Source organism: Pomacea canaliculata, linkage group LG2, assembly GCF_003073045.1.
Source record: "Pomacea canaliculata isolate SZHN2017 linkage group LG2, ASM307304v1, whole genome shotgun sequence".
Classification (NCBI taxonomy): Eukaryota; Metazoa; Mollusca; class Gastropoda; order Architaenioglossa; family Ampullariidae; genus Pomacea; species Pomacea canaliculata.
The window spans coordinates 37,400,853-37,416,799 of record NC_037591.1 but is presented as its reverse complement, the minus strand read 5'-3'; the positions used below and the strand labels follow the sequence as shown (position 1 = coordinate 37,416,799).

The window sequence follows — 15,947 nt, the reverse complement described above, 5'->3', positions numbered from 1 at the left end:
TATTTGTATTCCAACACTTTTATACTGCCAGTTATGAAGTTAGAGATAGATGAAGATTTCCTCTTTATCAACAATCTTTTTTTTAGTTTTTCCAAAAATATATATTTAAGTAATAATTAAATAACTAAGGCTTAAATAATTACTTAAATCAGGCACCCAACACTGCAAAGAAATTTGAACCTATGACTTCTCCTTTAAAGTTAGTCTCATAAGCCACTGCCTTCACTGTAGTGATATTAGAAAATGTGTGTGGAAGGTGGGGGAGAGGGGTAGGTGTAGGGAAGAGGAATTCAGTGTTTTATACAACTAACACTATGTAACAGTAAGTAAGATTGCTCTGTCTGCTTCTGTGTTAAATTTTTAGGTGTTTAGTGAGAAAGGTGATGATCTTCTGGATGGCGGAGTGTTCTGGAGTCTGATGTTTGTGGCCTTGGGGGGACTCAATCTTTTTACCAACATTATTCAGGTAAGAATATTTTTACATATTTAGCACCAAGTTGCTGTCAGTAGTATTATATCAAGTAGAATTACATCAAAAATTGAAAGGTCCAACAGGGTGCAGTTTTTCAAATTCTAGTGAAGTATAGTAAATACAGGCAAAGGTCACAAATATACAGTGATTCTACAATTGTTTTTGAGACCCACATCCATTTTTATTATATTTGTGTGTTTTTTCTTTCTAGTAAAGCGCTTTGAGCCCACATTTAATGGTGGGAAAAAAGTGCTATATAAACAAACAAATTATTATTATTAAGCTTAAAGCAAGAGATTATTTTCCAGAATCTGGATGTATACTCCTGTTCTTCAGATGTATCCTTACAAACATCAGCAGGAAGAGGCTATAAGCTCATCATGTCACTTAATTACAAACAAGCCTAATTAACATATGATCCCAACTCTTTAGCACTGACAGAAAAAGCATGTTTGTGTACAATTGTGATGTCTTCATTGTTTACCTCTTTTAGTGCTTGTACCCATGCATCTCAAGAACAGAAGTGAGATTTTCACCCAAATTTGGGGAAGTGGTATCATGAAATAAACTTTACCAGTTGTTGGAATAAAAAAAAGCTGCACCCTACTAGACCTTAAATGTGTCCTTGTTAAGGCAGTGATCACAATCACCAACACATAATATTGCCATCATCATTTAAATGATAATTTATGCTAGGTATTACTGATATTGCTATTTTCAGAACTACAGCTTTGGACAGTCTGGGGAGCGCTTGACCAAACGGCTGCGTCTACTAACCTTTCAGAACTTGCTGCGACAGGATGTGGCATATTTTGATGACCCTCGTCATGCTACTGGTGCACTGACTGCTCGTCTGGCTACTGATGCTTCTATTGTGAAAACAGTGAGTATTGACCTGTACAGGCTGATGAAACAACAGAAAGGATAAGCAGAAGTTGTTTTCACTCTGCTGAGGCATAAACACACACAAATACAACCCCTATTTTTGTGTAGTTTCTCTACCTTACTGGTCCAGGACAGCCAATTTAAACAGTTCTATCCTTAATTAGCACTGATGCCATAGCTTATCACTATCTCTGACAGAATAATTCACCCAAATAGTTTTGCTCTTAGGGTTTGGATTGTAGCCTATCACTGCTTCAGACTGACAAAATAATGTGTCCTTCGTTAGACATATATCTGATAATTCCTGTGTTTCAGGCAGCAGGAATTCGTGTAGCTGTTGTTGTGCAGTCCTTAACAGGAGTTGTGGCAGGAGTGGTGATTGCCTTTGTCTTTGGATGGAAACTGGCTCTGGTTGTTTTGGGAACAATGCCATTGATGGGTATTGCTTGTGAGTATAAAGAATGAAATGACAGGCAGTGTATGTGGAAACAAGAGGAAAATAATTATGAGAAAAATAATTCATTTATCTAATTATATCATGTATGTTTATCCAATAAGCATTACAATGATTACAAGATAATCTAACGGCTCATTTGTTTGGTTTCTTTTGTTGCTGTTTATTATTTTTTAAACAAAAATAGCTTTGCTGTTTTTCTTTCCCTGAGGACTGCCTTGATGTGCACATTAGAAAGTGAATAGGAGTTTTGTCTTTATACATTGCACTTGTTATAATTAAAGATAGCTGATCGATCAACTATTTTGTTGTAGCTGCTATTCAGATCAAGGTTATGATGGGAAATCAGAAAGCTGACACCAAACATCTAGAAGGTGCAGGAAAGGTACCACCAATCTCTTCCTTGTACTCAGTCATTGTTTAATCCCTCTCCATCACAAGACGAGATGTTTCAGTAATTAGTCGGCAAAGCATCCATGGTAAATTTACCTTTATAGTTGTGGTATGACCAACTTGGAAACTGTCCTATACATTTTATAGACAGAAAATCTTGGTACAGCGAATGCCATACCAGTGTTAGAATGTGAATGTGTGTTTAATATATTGCAGACTTCAAGTGAAACAATCAGCAATATTGCAACAGTCCAGTCACTCACACGGGAGCCATACTTCTATGAGAAATACTGCAAGGAGTTGTTAAAACCTTACAAGTAAGTGGACATTACACAGGGCTTACAAGCTGACATTATGGCTAATATTTACTAATAGTGTCAGGGTCATACACCTAACAGCCAAGTGCATTCAACTTGAAGCATGCACAGTGTTATACATTTAAACATGCAATAACAAGTACCAACTCATAAAACAATTTTCTTATAATTTATAAATAAATTTGTGTTAATTTATAAATGTGTGTGTGTGGGAGGGGGGATTTTATGTGAGTGTGTGGGTGGGTGGCAGATATCAGTTGAGGGTGTGTGGGTGAGTGGGTGGGGGGTAGATATCAGTTGAGATCCTGGCCATGCGAGCAACTGAGTTGCACAGAGGGGAAGTAAGGGAAAGAGCAAGCAGAGCAAAGGGGTGGTAGTTGTGTAGCAAATAACACTAGAGCAACTCCACCCCTTGAAACTTCATGCCCTGTTTGAAAAATCTGGCACTACTTTTTTCCCTTTTTTTTTTTTGCATGCAAGTAGGACTTGCACCAGCATACAGCACTTTGCACAAAACATTGTACATAATAGTAGAACGATTGATATTTAAACTTGTACTTATATAAATGTTTTATCACTTTTACATAATTTTATGTTACACTGATGGTGAATTTCACTGTTCTTTTTCTATTAACAGGAGTAATATTCTCAATGCTCAGGTGTATGCTCTGTCATTTGCCTTTGCATCTTCTATCATCTTTTTCATCTATGCTGGTTGCTTTCGTTTTGGTGCATACTTGGTCAGTACAGGAGAAATGGATGCTGAAAAAGTTTTCAGGTAACATATTAGCTCATTATGTATTTTTTGGGTGTGGTAAAAAAAAGTTATAAATATGCTTAACTGCTGCCTGATTCCATCTTGTTTCAATTATTTTATAAAGGTTAAAAGAACCATAATTTTCAGATCAGAGGTTACACTTAGAAGACAATTTATATTGCCTGATAGAATGGGAATGCTAGGAAGGATAAACCCCATTCAAATAACAAAGACAGCCAAGTGAAATATATTTTTTAAAACTATTTTTGTTGGCGATGAACATTTGTTGTTATTTATGAAATTCCTTGCTGATTTTCTCAGGTAGACTTAAAATGTAATTGTTAGTATAAGCTGACATCCTTTAGATATTGCTTGCAGGGCACCAGGGATTGGGTGCATGTGTGTGCTTGTATGTATATATAGGAGCCTGCTGTGTAATGCATCTGTACATTTGCATATTTGACAGGGTATTTATGGCAATGACACTGGCAGGCCAGGTGATTGGTCAGGCTTCATCTTTTCTCCCAGATTACAGTAAAGGGCGACTTGCAGCAGGTTACATATTTCAGATGATGGGCATTAAGCCAAACATCGACAACTTCAGCACTGCTGGTGTTAAAAAGGTTGGTATTCTTTGAAAAATGAATATGTTATTAAATAAAAAAATTTTCAGTTAACCAACATATAGCCATATTCACACTGTCTATAATGACTTAAACATTTCTGCAGCACAGTTATTTGTTGCAGGTTGACCAAGAACTGGCTATTAAATTGAGAAAGTAGTGTTTTGTACATTCGAAAAATGTTAACTTTACACCAATTATCGAATTCACTGGTCATTTTATGTTTCACCTTTTTGGGATTAGCGAGATGCCAAAGGCAATATAGAGCTACAGGAAGTAGAGTTTTACTATCCCACACGTCCAGAAATCACTGTGTTGCGTGGCATCAGCCTAAAGATCCAAGCAGGACAAACTGCTGCCCTGGTGGGAGTGAGTGGATGTGGCAAATCTACTGTCGTGTCTCTCCTGCAGCGATACTATGACCCTGTGAAAGGAAGAATAGTAAGTGAATTATAAGTAACTATAATACTTGTGAATAAAAAGTCATAATTGTTTCACTATTCTGAACTTGTGAAACATTTGAACAGCATTTCAGAAGACCTGAAAGGCAAGGTGCACATGCTGAATTTGTAAAATATAGTGGTTGTTCTAGGAACCACCAGCTATAACAGCCCTGATCAATCTTTTATGAATTTTTTTTATAATTGTTTACATATATCTATGCAGTATTTTACAGGACACTTTATATTCAACTGTCTACTATCATCCCATAAATTCCTGTGAATAAAGTTTTTATTGAAGTTCCTATACATTATTTTTACCTGTCAATCTCAATTGTTTAGTATCAGGTTAGGAGAAAAGTTCTTCTCACCAAGGCATTCTGTTAATTCTGCTGAAAGTGAAAGAAAATGTTTGCTTGGGTCAAATGCATCAATAAAATGATTTATGAATTGCAGCTTATTGATGGCGTGGACATGCGAGACTACAACATTGGAGTGCTGCGCTCCCTGCTGAGTGTGGTCAGCCAGGAGCCTGTGTTGTTTGACTGCAGTATCCATGACAACATTGTTTATGGCCTACAGAATGATGTGCCTATGGCTGATGTTATTGCTGCTGCCAAGACGGCCAACATCCATGAGTTTATTTCTAATTTACCTGAGGTACATAGGATGTTAAATTCAATCAAGAGGAAGAAAAACAATATCTGATTTACTTTCAATATCTGATTTACTGTGGCTGAGAGAATGCGGAGTGAAAAGAGAAATATTAAGCTGGCTGTCAAGAAATCAAAAAGAAAGGTTTTCGAGACCTTAACTTTATCAGCTGCCATATCTAACAATTGATATGTTTAGTGTGACTGACCCACCATAAATATGCTATCCAAGTCATCTCTGATGAAGGGTACCATACAATATATACAATTTTTCATTTCTTTCAGGGTTACAATACTAATGTTGGTGAGAAGGGAACACAGCTTTCAGGGGGCCAGAAACAGAGAGTGGCCATTGCACGAGCTTTGGTTCGTAATCCCACCATACTTCTACTTGATGAAGCCACATCAGCTTTAGACACCGAAAGTGAAAAAGTATGTCAGACAGCTGGCTGCCTCTTATATTTCGAAAACTATCTTCATAAGTTTGTTTGTGCTGTCTGTACCTGTTAATTGTCAAAATATACAAAGTTGTCACACTTAAGTCAGTGAGACTCCCATTTATTAATTTTTTTCAAAACTAAGCTCAAGTAGCATAGCCAGGCATTGCTGCAGATTATTTACCACACATTTCATTTTGTCATGTGTGAATCTCAGTATTGTCCAAATAAAGTACCATTTTCCTTTGTTTACAGCTAGTGCAAGCTGCATTGGATCGTGCAAGAGAGGGCCGAACTTGTGTTGTGATTGCTCATCGGTTATCAACCATTCAGAATGCAGATGTGATCTTTGTGCTGGAAAATGGTCAGGTTTTGGAGCAAGGAACTCACCAGGAGCTGATTACAAAAAAAGGCGCTTATGCAGGCTTTGTCAGCAACCAGAATATACGGTAGTGACATGTATGTTCTTTGACGAACACACTCCATTTACTGAACTTTTAGATCATCATTTAACTAGCCACTTACATAATAATCAGAAAAAGTCTTAGAAATAATAAGACTGGAGAAATAGCAGTGTGTCATGAAATAGATCGAGTAGAGAGAATATTAGTTTGGCTTATACATTTGGAATGAAAAATGCAGTAGTGGCTGGGAAAAGACTGAAATCAAAGTTTTTGAACTTAACATTTATGTCTCAGAAAGTATGTAGATGAAAGTATGAATGACAAGTATGCCTGGTGTGTGTGTGCATGCATGTAAAAGTGAGAGTGGTACAGAACAAAGAGAAAGATTCTTTAGTATGTTTTACAGTTTTGTAAGTGTATTTTATATGTGGATGCTTAGGACAATTGGCAAGAATAGTGCTGTCATAAATGATTGGTGATATTTTACTACATGTTGTTTACTTTTATGGCTCCAAAAAAATATCAACAAGTAAATAAATCTGTTCATGTATTGTTGGACTGCTGTAGTGTTTGTGCTGTTGTAGAAAAAAAACCAAATTAAAAGTAGCTCAAGTCATAGAATACATTTTTACAAATGCTGACAACTGTTACTATTATTGTGAAATATATAATGGAAGCATTTATTTTGATATACATTTATAAAAGATTAATTGACTATTTATTACCATCACATTACTTCCTTGATTTAATATCTCACTCCTCGTTATTGTCTTTTCATGCTTTTGAAAAACACAAACATTTTCCTAAAGTCGGTCATTTAAAAAAACTGTTCTATATTTTCAGATAAGTATAATTTAGATACAAAAAATATGGTATTGCCACAAAGGTCAGCTGCTTAGAAGTGCTTTATCAGGATTCAAAGTTTTCATAGTTGGTGCTACTGAGAAAAGAACTGCGAGTCAAAGTTTGTTAGCACAATATTTAATGTACTACCTTTATTATTTAAAGTAACAGAGAATCAACTTTCAGTCATCAATACGATGCCCACTCATACACGTATTTCTAAGGAGCAGGTCTCCACTTCAGTTTATTTAACTCTCTCACCCTTTTCCATGTAATATTTAAAAATTGTCCATGAGTTTTCTGTAAAGTTTTTTGGAGGAAGGGCAATTTTTTGCATAAATTGTTATTAAAAACTTTGACTATTTTTGGAAAGGTTAGGGTGGGATAAGAAGACCATCCATGATATACATGAAACTTAGCTGTAAATCGTTGGACTTCATAAAAGATTCATAAACACTCACTCATCCCTTGACTGGTACCAGTTGTTGAGGGGATCATATGGACAGATGTGGCAGCTGAATGGCCTGCCACTCACTCCTGTCTTGGGAGCAGGTCTTGCACGAGACAACCAGTCCATTATTTCAGGCTTGTGGCCACTGCAGCGTTGATCTCCTTCCAAGGTACTTTAAAGGATAGTCTTCAAAGTGTCAGGTCACATAGCCCATGGTAACCAAAACAGCCATCATCCTTCAGAGTGGAGAGTGGTGCATGCTTGTATAGCTGTGTGTCTGTGCACTTGCAAACACCTATACAAGTATATGTATGCATGCACCAAACTTGTCACAAAGTCACGTGTTTTAAAAAACATAAAATAAATGCACCACTTGATGTTTAAAGTCTTTTTTTATTATTTTTTTTCAAAAGTTTTGTAATCACTCATGCAGACTCCCCAACTACTGACAGGTCATGCAGATTCAAACAAAAATATATGCAGGCATCCCACTCACAAAGTCTGCAACCTGCTTGTATCATAAATTAAAACAATAGTATTTGTACTGGTTCAGGATCTCATTAATAAAATTATATACATTTTTACAAAAATCAATATCAACCCATTAAAAAATTGTTAATGGAATCACACTAAGATGTTAAATAAGCTTGTACATAAAAAATGAGCACACAAATGTGCCTGAAGGTTAGCACTTGTGAAGTCATGCTTTTACACATGTACTGTTCATAGTAATTCTCTTTCCGCACTTTAAGCTTAAAAAAAAAACCCTCACATCATTTCAGTCACTCAACCCCTAAACACTGTTTGAAAATTATCTGTAGATTGCTAGCTTTAAAATGGAAAATCCTTCCAAAACTGTTAGTTACAGCTGTTTTTCAATAGATAAAATTAAAACCTACCAGTGTGACATCCGTACATAAAGATAGAAATCTTAATGCTGTTAGTTCAAGAACTGTGCTTTTACAGACATCAAGCTTTTAAAAAAATATTTGATCAACAAAATTAAGAACTGAACTGCCAGTGATAAGTTGCTGGCTTCCATTTCATCTGACTGGTCCTTCCAAAATATAATTGTAAAAGAGGAAAGTGAGCAAACAAAAATGTGCCCTGAACTTTGAAAACCCATTAAAAAAATTAATAAATGACTCCTAGCTACCTCATCAAGCCAAAACCCATCCAAAACTTCTGCTTGTTGTAAGGATTTAAAAAAAAAACCTAAGGAACTGTGTTTAACTGACTTTATGGCTGAAAAACTAAGTACATAAATGTACATAAACTGTAATTCAGTAGACAACCTTAATTAATACTTATTAGAGCACTTTTGGGGGATTCCCTTATATTTCACTTTATAATTAAGGTATGGGCTAGGTATAGAATGTCCATTTTGCATCTCCCGCTCATGAATAAATGTTGTTAATGATAAAGTACAAAAATTGTTAACTTCAGTAAATTTAAAATGTTATTTTTGTAATTTTTTTTTTAGGTACATGAGCATACAAAATAGTTATTTCAGTCTATGTTATATGTCTAGAAACACAGTCACAGATTTCATGATAATTATGTGAAACATCTCAAAAATAATAATCTTACTTAAAAGTCTTACACAAAATACTATAGTATGCTGAAACGAGTCGTTATCTGGTACAATCAGCTCTTGTCAGTGAATAACTTATCTGTCACAGTACTGAAAAAAAAATTGTATCAAGACAAACCTAAAAAAATAAAAAGGGGAAAAGGGAATATCATCTCTGGAAATGATTTTAAGTGGTCCAACAGCAGAGATACAAAGGTAAAATCATGGAATAACTCTATGGTCACATAAATAATGTTTGCATTTACCAAGTCAATACCATAAAATGGTTGCCTTCAAAACTATTGCTTTAAATGCCCACTGAAGAGGAACTGAGATGATTTGCCAGGGATGGTTTAAGTATTTTACACAGGGAACCAAAAGGTATTGGGCAGAAGTTAATTAAGTTTTCTAAATTTTTATAGTTGTACACAGTGTCAAAGAGTAGCAGTAGTAAAGGCATAATGGTAATTTCACTTTTGCTCAAAGCCACATGCTGCAAGTAACAAAAATTCCCCTTCCCAACTGAAAAAATGGGATACAGGTCTACTTTTTCACTCAGCTTGCTGTACATCAAAAGTTGTCTAGCACTATTTTTCTACAGCAAAACACTCTGTGCACAAAATGTAATTTATAAACTAAAGTGCATAAAATTTCAAACAAGTACTATTCAGAAGGCAAGTACCAGTAATAATGATAAATATTTAAAATGGATGAAAGGGCAAGTGCCAATATATGGGAGTGCAGGAACATTGAAACAAGGATGAAAGAGAAGGCAAGTTTCATTATTGGAAGATTGTGGGAATTTTCTAATACAAATGAGAAGGCAAATGACATTTTGGGGGCAAAACTCAGCTTCTAGATCTTTATGCCTCTTGAAAGCATCACTTTATGCACTTAAACAATGTGGTCTTTGAGGAGGTGATCCATTATTACCTCATATAAATATGAAACAAAAAAATTATACAAAAGGCAATAACAAAATCATGTTTGAGTGACATGCTGGTTCCAGCATTAATCATAATGCATAAAATTAAAATCAGGCAATTTGAAGAATATGAACATATCTTTTAAGTACAGCTTTAAGGAATCTTCAAAACTTTCAAGCAAACACATTGATATGCATTGTTTGTGTAGGCATATACATTACACAACCTGGCAAGGTTTATTATAAAGTCTGCATGATAGGGTGTTCTTCATGACAACACATTTTTGCAATGATATGAATTTAGCCATGATAAACATCTTTCAATAAATCTTCTTACGCATAATCCCACAACTGTCTTATAAGCTCAAGGCTGGAGACATTACAATTTAAATGAATGAGACATGCTGAGTTACAGCTGGGTGAAACACATAATCCAGTGGTGTGACATCTACAGAGAAAACTAGAAGCTCAGTCTCTATGGATTATCTGAGGAATGTAAAAACCAAGTGGTTAGTATTAGTAACACTATTACCAAAAAAAGTAAAAAAAAAATTTATTTCACACAAGTTTTCTGTGTGGATGAGATGTCTGCAAAGAATAACTAACACTATATTCCATAAAGTGTTGGGGAAATGATTTCAGGATGCAGAGATTTTGTAAGGGACTTCCATGCATCAATAGCACAAGGTAAATTGTTATAGAGATGGTTAATTATGAAATTTAAGCAACAAATACTTCTGACAATGCTGCTGTCATGCAATCTTATAAACAAAACATTCACACAAGACATCCAGCAATTTGCACTTGTAGCTTAATAAGTTTCCATAGCTTACTTGAGTCACAGTCTCATTCTCTGAAATGTCCTCATTCTATTTCTTCACTGCATTTCCCCTCTTATTACAAAACACCAAGGAAGAGAAATGTATTCAAGCATTCATTAGCAGCAATCTCCTGATGAAGTGGTTAATGTTACAAAGAATGCATTAGATAGCTAAGAGCAAAATTGTCCAATATTGCTGGCATAGCATATCAATTATTCAAGCAAACTGTTGGTTTAAATGATTTTCATAGAAAATTCATCAAAAAGTAATGCCTTTTATCAAAACAGAACACAGTATGCAAAAATCATCTGAATAGCTGACAAATTTACTGACATGCAAAAATCATCTGGTTGCCATGGAGACTTCCACTCATGAGGGTTTCGATGATAAACATCCTCAGACAAACATGTTCCAATGAGCACCATGTTCTGATAGGAACAATATCATGCTATGCCTGATGTTAAACAAGCAAAGCATTTTCTTTGGGCGATTTGTTATCTTGATAAATACAAATTGAGAGTGATCAGTGGTTGACTACTTGTGGCTGTACACATAAGCATTTATTTTGCCACGGAAGCCTGAAGTAACAAATGTAAGCATGCATATAAAAATAACTATATGACCAAGTACTGGCCTTTAAAGAATTTTTAAATGGTTAAGCAGAAAGTAAACTTTTAAAAAGCACGATGCTAACATTGCTAAAATTCTCTTCAAAAACAGCTGCAATTTTTGTTTAAAATAAGGAAAGCAAAACTGGCCCAAACACGTTTGAAAAGCAACCACCAGTCTCAAGTTAAATACAAGGAAAAGTTTAGCAGCAATCCTGTGACTGACTACAGCTTTATGGTGGAATACACCCAACTCTGCCCTGCAGTCTGGTTCATCCTCAATAGGATTATACCATTCCCTAGCAGGTTCCTACTGCAGTTCAATGAAACAGTACAAGATGGGAAGCTGTCCAGTTGACCTCAAGGATTATACCTTACCACTGTATCTTTCCCGCCTGTGACAAGCTCCCTAGCAAGTTTCTGCAGCATTGTTCTGCCCAGCCAAATTAATCATGAGCAGCAGTAATCTTCTGACACAGTGATACTGCAATTCCTCATCCTTGCTTAAAACTTAAGTCTAGTTGCAGTACCAGACCAGACTAAGCAAGATAAATACCTTGATCTCTCTTGCTGACAGTCTAGTGTGAAACAGGAGTATTTCTTTTGCTTTTTTTTTAAATTTCCACAAATGTGTTCAGATTTAGATGCTGAGCAGCGTTTAGAGTGCATGATATTTGCAGTAGTCATTTTTACCATTTATTCAGCTTTTTATTATTTTCATCATTTTACCTTATTGCCAGTAAGCAAGAGGTTAAGAGTATGCAAGTGCATCTACATGCATTCTCTTTATTCTACAATAAAACAGACTCAGCGCACAGTGAGTCAGAACACATTTCTTTCCATGCTACAACAGCAGATAAGCACCAAGCAATTCTAAAAAGCTCTATGCCAGGAATACCATACACTTCTTATGCCAAGCTACAGACTGATGTAACTGTAGATATTTATTAGGAAATGCTGTGAGCCCCTCCAGGAAGACCACTGGTGTCATTTCAATTTTCTTCCAAAAATACACTAAGCACACAAACAACACTGTACCCAATCTTTTAAGGCATATCATTTCAATCTTTTTCAAACACCTGTCAGAAGTCTGAAGGACATGGTAAGGCCTGATTGGGTGTCATCACATTTATGCTACTGCCCATTTAAAACCAAAATCACACAACATCTCAGCACATTAGACTTCAACAACGTCAACAAAAGTATTCTATATTTGTAAAACAATATACTTGTAAGGAGCCCTTTATTTTGTGTTGATCTTTAAAGAAAAAACAAATACAGAGGAAAACAATGAGCACAAATATTTACCATATAAGCTAGGATCTGCCAGATAAAATTCAACAATAAAACGATGCTTCACAGTACTCTACAAGAAATGAATTAGCCTCAATTATTTGTAACAGTCAAAACCCACATGCTCAGCATGTATAAAACAGCATGTTAAAACTCTTTCAGGAACGTAGGTGACATGCAGCTATTTAGTGGACAATCAAGTGCAAAATATGTACAAACTCTAAACAACAACAACACTTTAGATGACACAAACCTCACTCTTAAAAATCACCAAACAGACAATGGTCAAATTCTGTGTACACCACTACAGAAATCACAACAACTTCTAAATAAAGTAGAGATGCTCTGTGGGCTTCTGGTTTGTGCACCTGACAATAGAAGGTTGCTAGTTTAAGGCTTGCTAAAGTTCCCCGTGTCCACCCAGCAGATGAGTACCTAATTTACAAGGATTTAAAAAAGGCAATAAAAAGAGAGGGTTCGTATCAGCCTTTCATACCCCCATGTCCTAAATGTGATAAATCACTTACAGTTCACTGCTGCAAAGGCTAGGAGACCCTTGCCTTTTCCTATCCATACTTAGTACAGTGAATTCATTTATGCATAATGCATGAATGGAACTGTGTGCTTTTGTGCACATCAATGCATGCGTGGGGAAAACTTATGTGTTGATAGAGAAAAATTGACCTTAAAAAAAAAGACAGGAAGCTGTGGGCTATAAAAAACTCCAAGTATTTCTAAACAGCTGAATGAGATAATGCCATCCATCTCCCTCTTAAGGAGACACTAGATAACAATTAACAAATGCTCTAAGGATTATGAAAGCTTACTCTGGCGAACATTTTTAACATGACTTGAGATCTAACACACCAAGCTAAACAGTAAATGTATTATACTGTCAAAAACTGAAAATATCTATAATGAACCACAGAACTAAATTTGTTACTTGAAATAAAATTTTTAATCTAACACACGAGTCCAGCAGGTTTTTCAGGTTGAACATCAAGAAAACAGTGTGAAGTCACAGCATCAAGTGATAGAGTACTCGACCAAGATGACCAAGAGAGAGGGATGCAATAAAGCACCTTAGTCACAAATTGTGAAACTAGATAAAAACTCTCATTTATGCAACACTCACAATTCTTGCTTAGAGTTATCCACATCACTTTTGTCTACAGTCCAGCACTCTCTAGGCACTGACAAGTAATTTTCTCTCACCAAGAAGGAGTGCATTTTTTAGCAGGGGACTCATGCATGCAAGTCCTGATCATTTAATTCAAACCTCTGGGAGTGGAAGAGGTAAGGGCCACTGTCTAAAGGTCACTGTTAGGCCAAGTCCTGATGTGCTTGTCGAAACTGATCGTCATCTATTGTTACCCCCCAGTCTGCATCTTTAATGTCTAATTTCTCGAGACTGCCGTTGGACCTTAGAAGAATGTCCAAGCGTTTAGCAAGAACTCCACTTGAAAAGTCATTTTGCAGTTGGCGAACTTGCTCTACTGTAAGGCAGATGTTGTAGATGTACATGGCACTACCATCAGTCCAGACTTGAAGCACCAAAGTTCCACGATCCTGTTCAAAGTATTTTATTATATGTGTGTGGAGCTCAAACTCAAACAGCTCACAGAAGGCTTGTAATTTTTTGTGGAAGTACCGACCACCAGACTTCCATTTTTCACACATAATCACAGGGGATGATGATTCTCCTTTCCCATCAGCTTTGTCTTTATGTGTTTGGGCCCTGAGCTTAACTAGCTCCATTTTTTTGTTGTACTCCATTATCACAGACTGTTTCTCTTGTTCAAAGTTTGCTACCACTTCCACTGTGGGATTTTCTTTCATTCTTTGTATTTTTCTGAATCACAAATTAATCCTTTCTGGGTCCATTATTTCGGCGATACCACCTCCGAAGTTACTCCCGGTTCTCTTGGAAGACTGATTCTGCATGAGCTAATCTTTTTCAGGGGACTCAACTCTTAATTGTTCTTGTCACTTCATGCCTGCGTCCTGGAGGACTCTCATTGTCTAGGTAGGTGAAAAGAGTTTTCGCTTCAGTTCTGTGCTCTAATTTTTCCTCCTTTTTAAAAAAATTTTCTTCTTTGCAGTCTAGGGAAACAAAAAAAGGAGTTTTTCCAAGGAACTCTTCTTCATATACACGCAATAGGTAATCGAAATACGAAACAGATAGTTGTATGCTGGTCTGGTTTCAAAAGCAGTTCATCTTCATAAGACAGATGAGGTGTTTGATAGGCAAGACAATGCTTGAGTGATGCAACAGGAGGAATCAATGAACAATCCATGTGTGTCTCTTTCTGGCACAAAATGCGAACTTGTTGCCTTTATCCGGATGGTCCACTGCCTATAAAGAACAAATCAACTATGACAAGGACTTACAATATTAATGTTCACTGAATGTGATGGTTCTGCTCAAAGATATAAGAAGGAAGGTGTCTGTTGTTATACAATTCATGTGAGCTATTTGTTTTTTGATATTTAAGGAGCTTAAACATGATATAAATTCTTGTAGAATTAGAATAACTTTTCTGTAAAAAATAAAGCACTAAAAAGGTATGTTCATGTATAGGAAACTTTAATCCTTTCTTTTAATTTTTATACTTAACTATTACTTTTAAAGTCTGTTAGGTTTATTCAAGGTTTACTGAGTAGTTGTCTGTTTTAGAAATGGTCCTCTTCATTTATTTTTTACCTCAATTCTCCTGTTAGGAGTATGACATGTGGAGATATAGCTCCTTTCTAATAAACTGTTATTCTTCCTCTTGTTCATGTAAAATTAAAAATTTTATTCTAGTCCTTGGAAATCCAATGAACTTCAAATTTGCAGAGTATTGATATTTTTTAAATAGTTGTCTTCTAGCCAATATTTTCTTTGATTAAGGAAGTTTACCTCACTTTGTGCTGCATTCCAGTAGCTGTAAATGGAAAGATGAGACAATCCAGCTGTTCTACATTTCTCATTTAATCAAATAATAAATGTAACTCATAGTTATATATGTGTATAATTGGCTTGCAATGTGAAGCGTAATCTTGGACGCTAAAGGAAGATGGGATTAAAAATTCCAAAAAGAGAAAACAGCTCATTGTTTTCCAATGAAGTTCTTAATTATTGGTTAGGTGTCCAAATATTCATAATCTTATTTATATGGGCATACTTATCATCTAGAAATATTCAGTTTTCTTATCTTGACCGAATAACATGCATTATGTAATGGGAGTATAAGGGACAAATGTCTTCCAGACTTATACCAAATTTCAATGTGACAACTGGTGTGCATAAAGTGTTTTTTACTAACCGACATGGGGTTAATCCTTTGCGTATGTCGAGTGAGCTAGCAGGTGAAGCTGTCCAGATGCGAAGGCGTTAATGAAACGGCCCCTGCGTTGTGACCCTCTCTTTCTACTGCGCAGGGCGATGCATTGCCTGGTATTGGAGTCGGGTGCGCGCAGTGATGATGTGTTCGTCTAGACGCGGCTGCGTCAGGTGTCAGGATGGCCTCCGCGTCCAATTTCCACAAGGTCACGGCGACTGAAGGCTCTGTAACATGGGCCCTGCTTGCTCTGCACACAGAAACAAATACAGATG

The 15,947-nt window shown here is 36.0% G+C and overlaps 2 protein-coding genes across 3 annotated transcripts in view; one reads left to right on the top strand and one right to left on the bottom strand.

Moving 5' to 3' along the window:
* LOC112556436 (multidrug resistance protein 1-like) overlaps positions 1-6,390 on the top strand; it is a 28,943-nt gene extending 22,553 nt beyond the window's left edge. For both annotated transcript variants that reach the window (XM_025225447.1, XM_025225448.1), the window contains 11 exons: positions 365-466; positions 1,194-1,355; positions 1,673-1,805; positions 2,126-2,196; positions 2,421-2,521; positions 3,159-3,299; positions 3,745-3,901; positions 4,145-4,342; positions 4,798-5,001; positions 5,280-5,426; positions 5,687-6,390. In XM_025225447.1, coding sequence (XP_025081232.1) covers positions 365-466; positions 1,194-1,355; positions 1,673-1,805; positions 2,126-2,196; positions 2,421-2,521; positions 3,159-3,299; positions 3,745-3,901; positions 4,145-4,342; positions 4,798-5,001; positions 5,280-5,426; positions 5,687-5,884 — 1,614 coding nt within the window. In that variant the 3' untranslated portion in view covers positions 5,885-6,390. The remainder of the gene's footprint in view (positions 1-364; positions 467-1,193; positions 1,356-1,672; positions 1,806-2,125; positions 2,197-2,420; positions 2,522-3,158; positions 3,300-3,744; positions 3,902-4,144; positions 4,343-4,797; positions 5,002-5,279; positions 5,427-5,686) is intronic.
* A 1,112-nt stretch (positions 6,391-7,502) lies between these two features.
* The window catches only part of LOC112555919, a 30,346-nt gene continuing 21,901 nt past the window's right edge, over positions 7,503-15,947 (bottom strand). Inside the window, exon 5 of the mRNA XM_025224507.1 lies at positions 7,503-14,201. Within this exon, the coding sequence (XP_025080292.1) occupies positions 13,673-14,201 (529 nt within the window). The 3' untranslated portion in view covers positions 7,503-13,672. The remainder of the gene's footprint in view (positions 14,202-15,947) is intronic.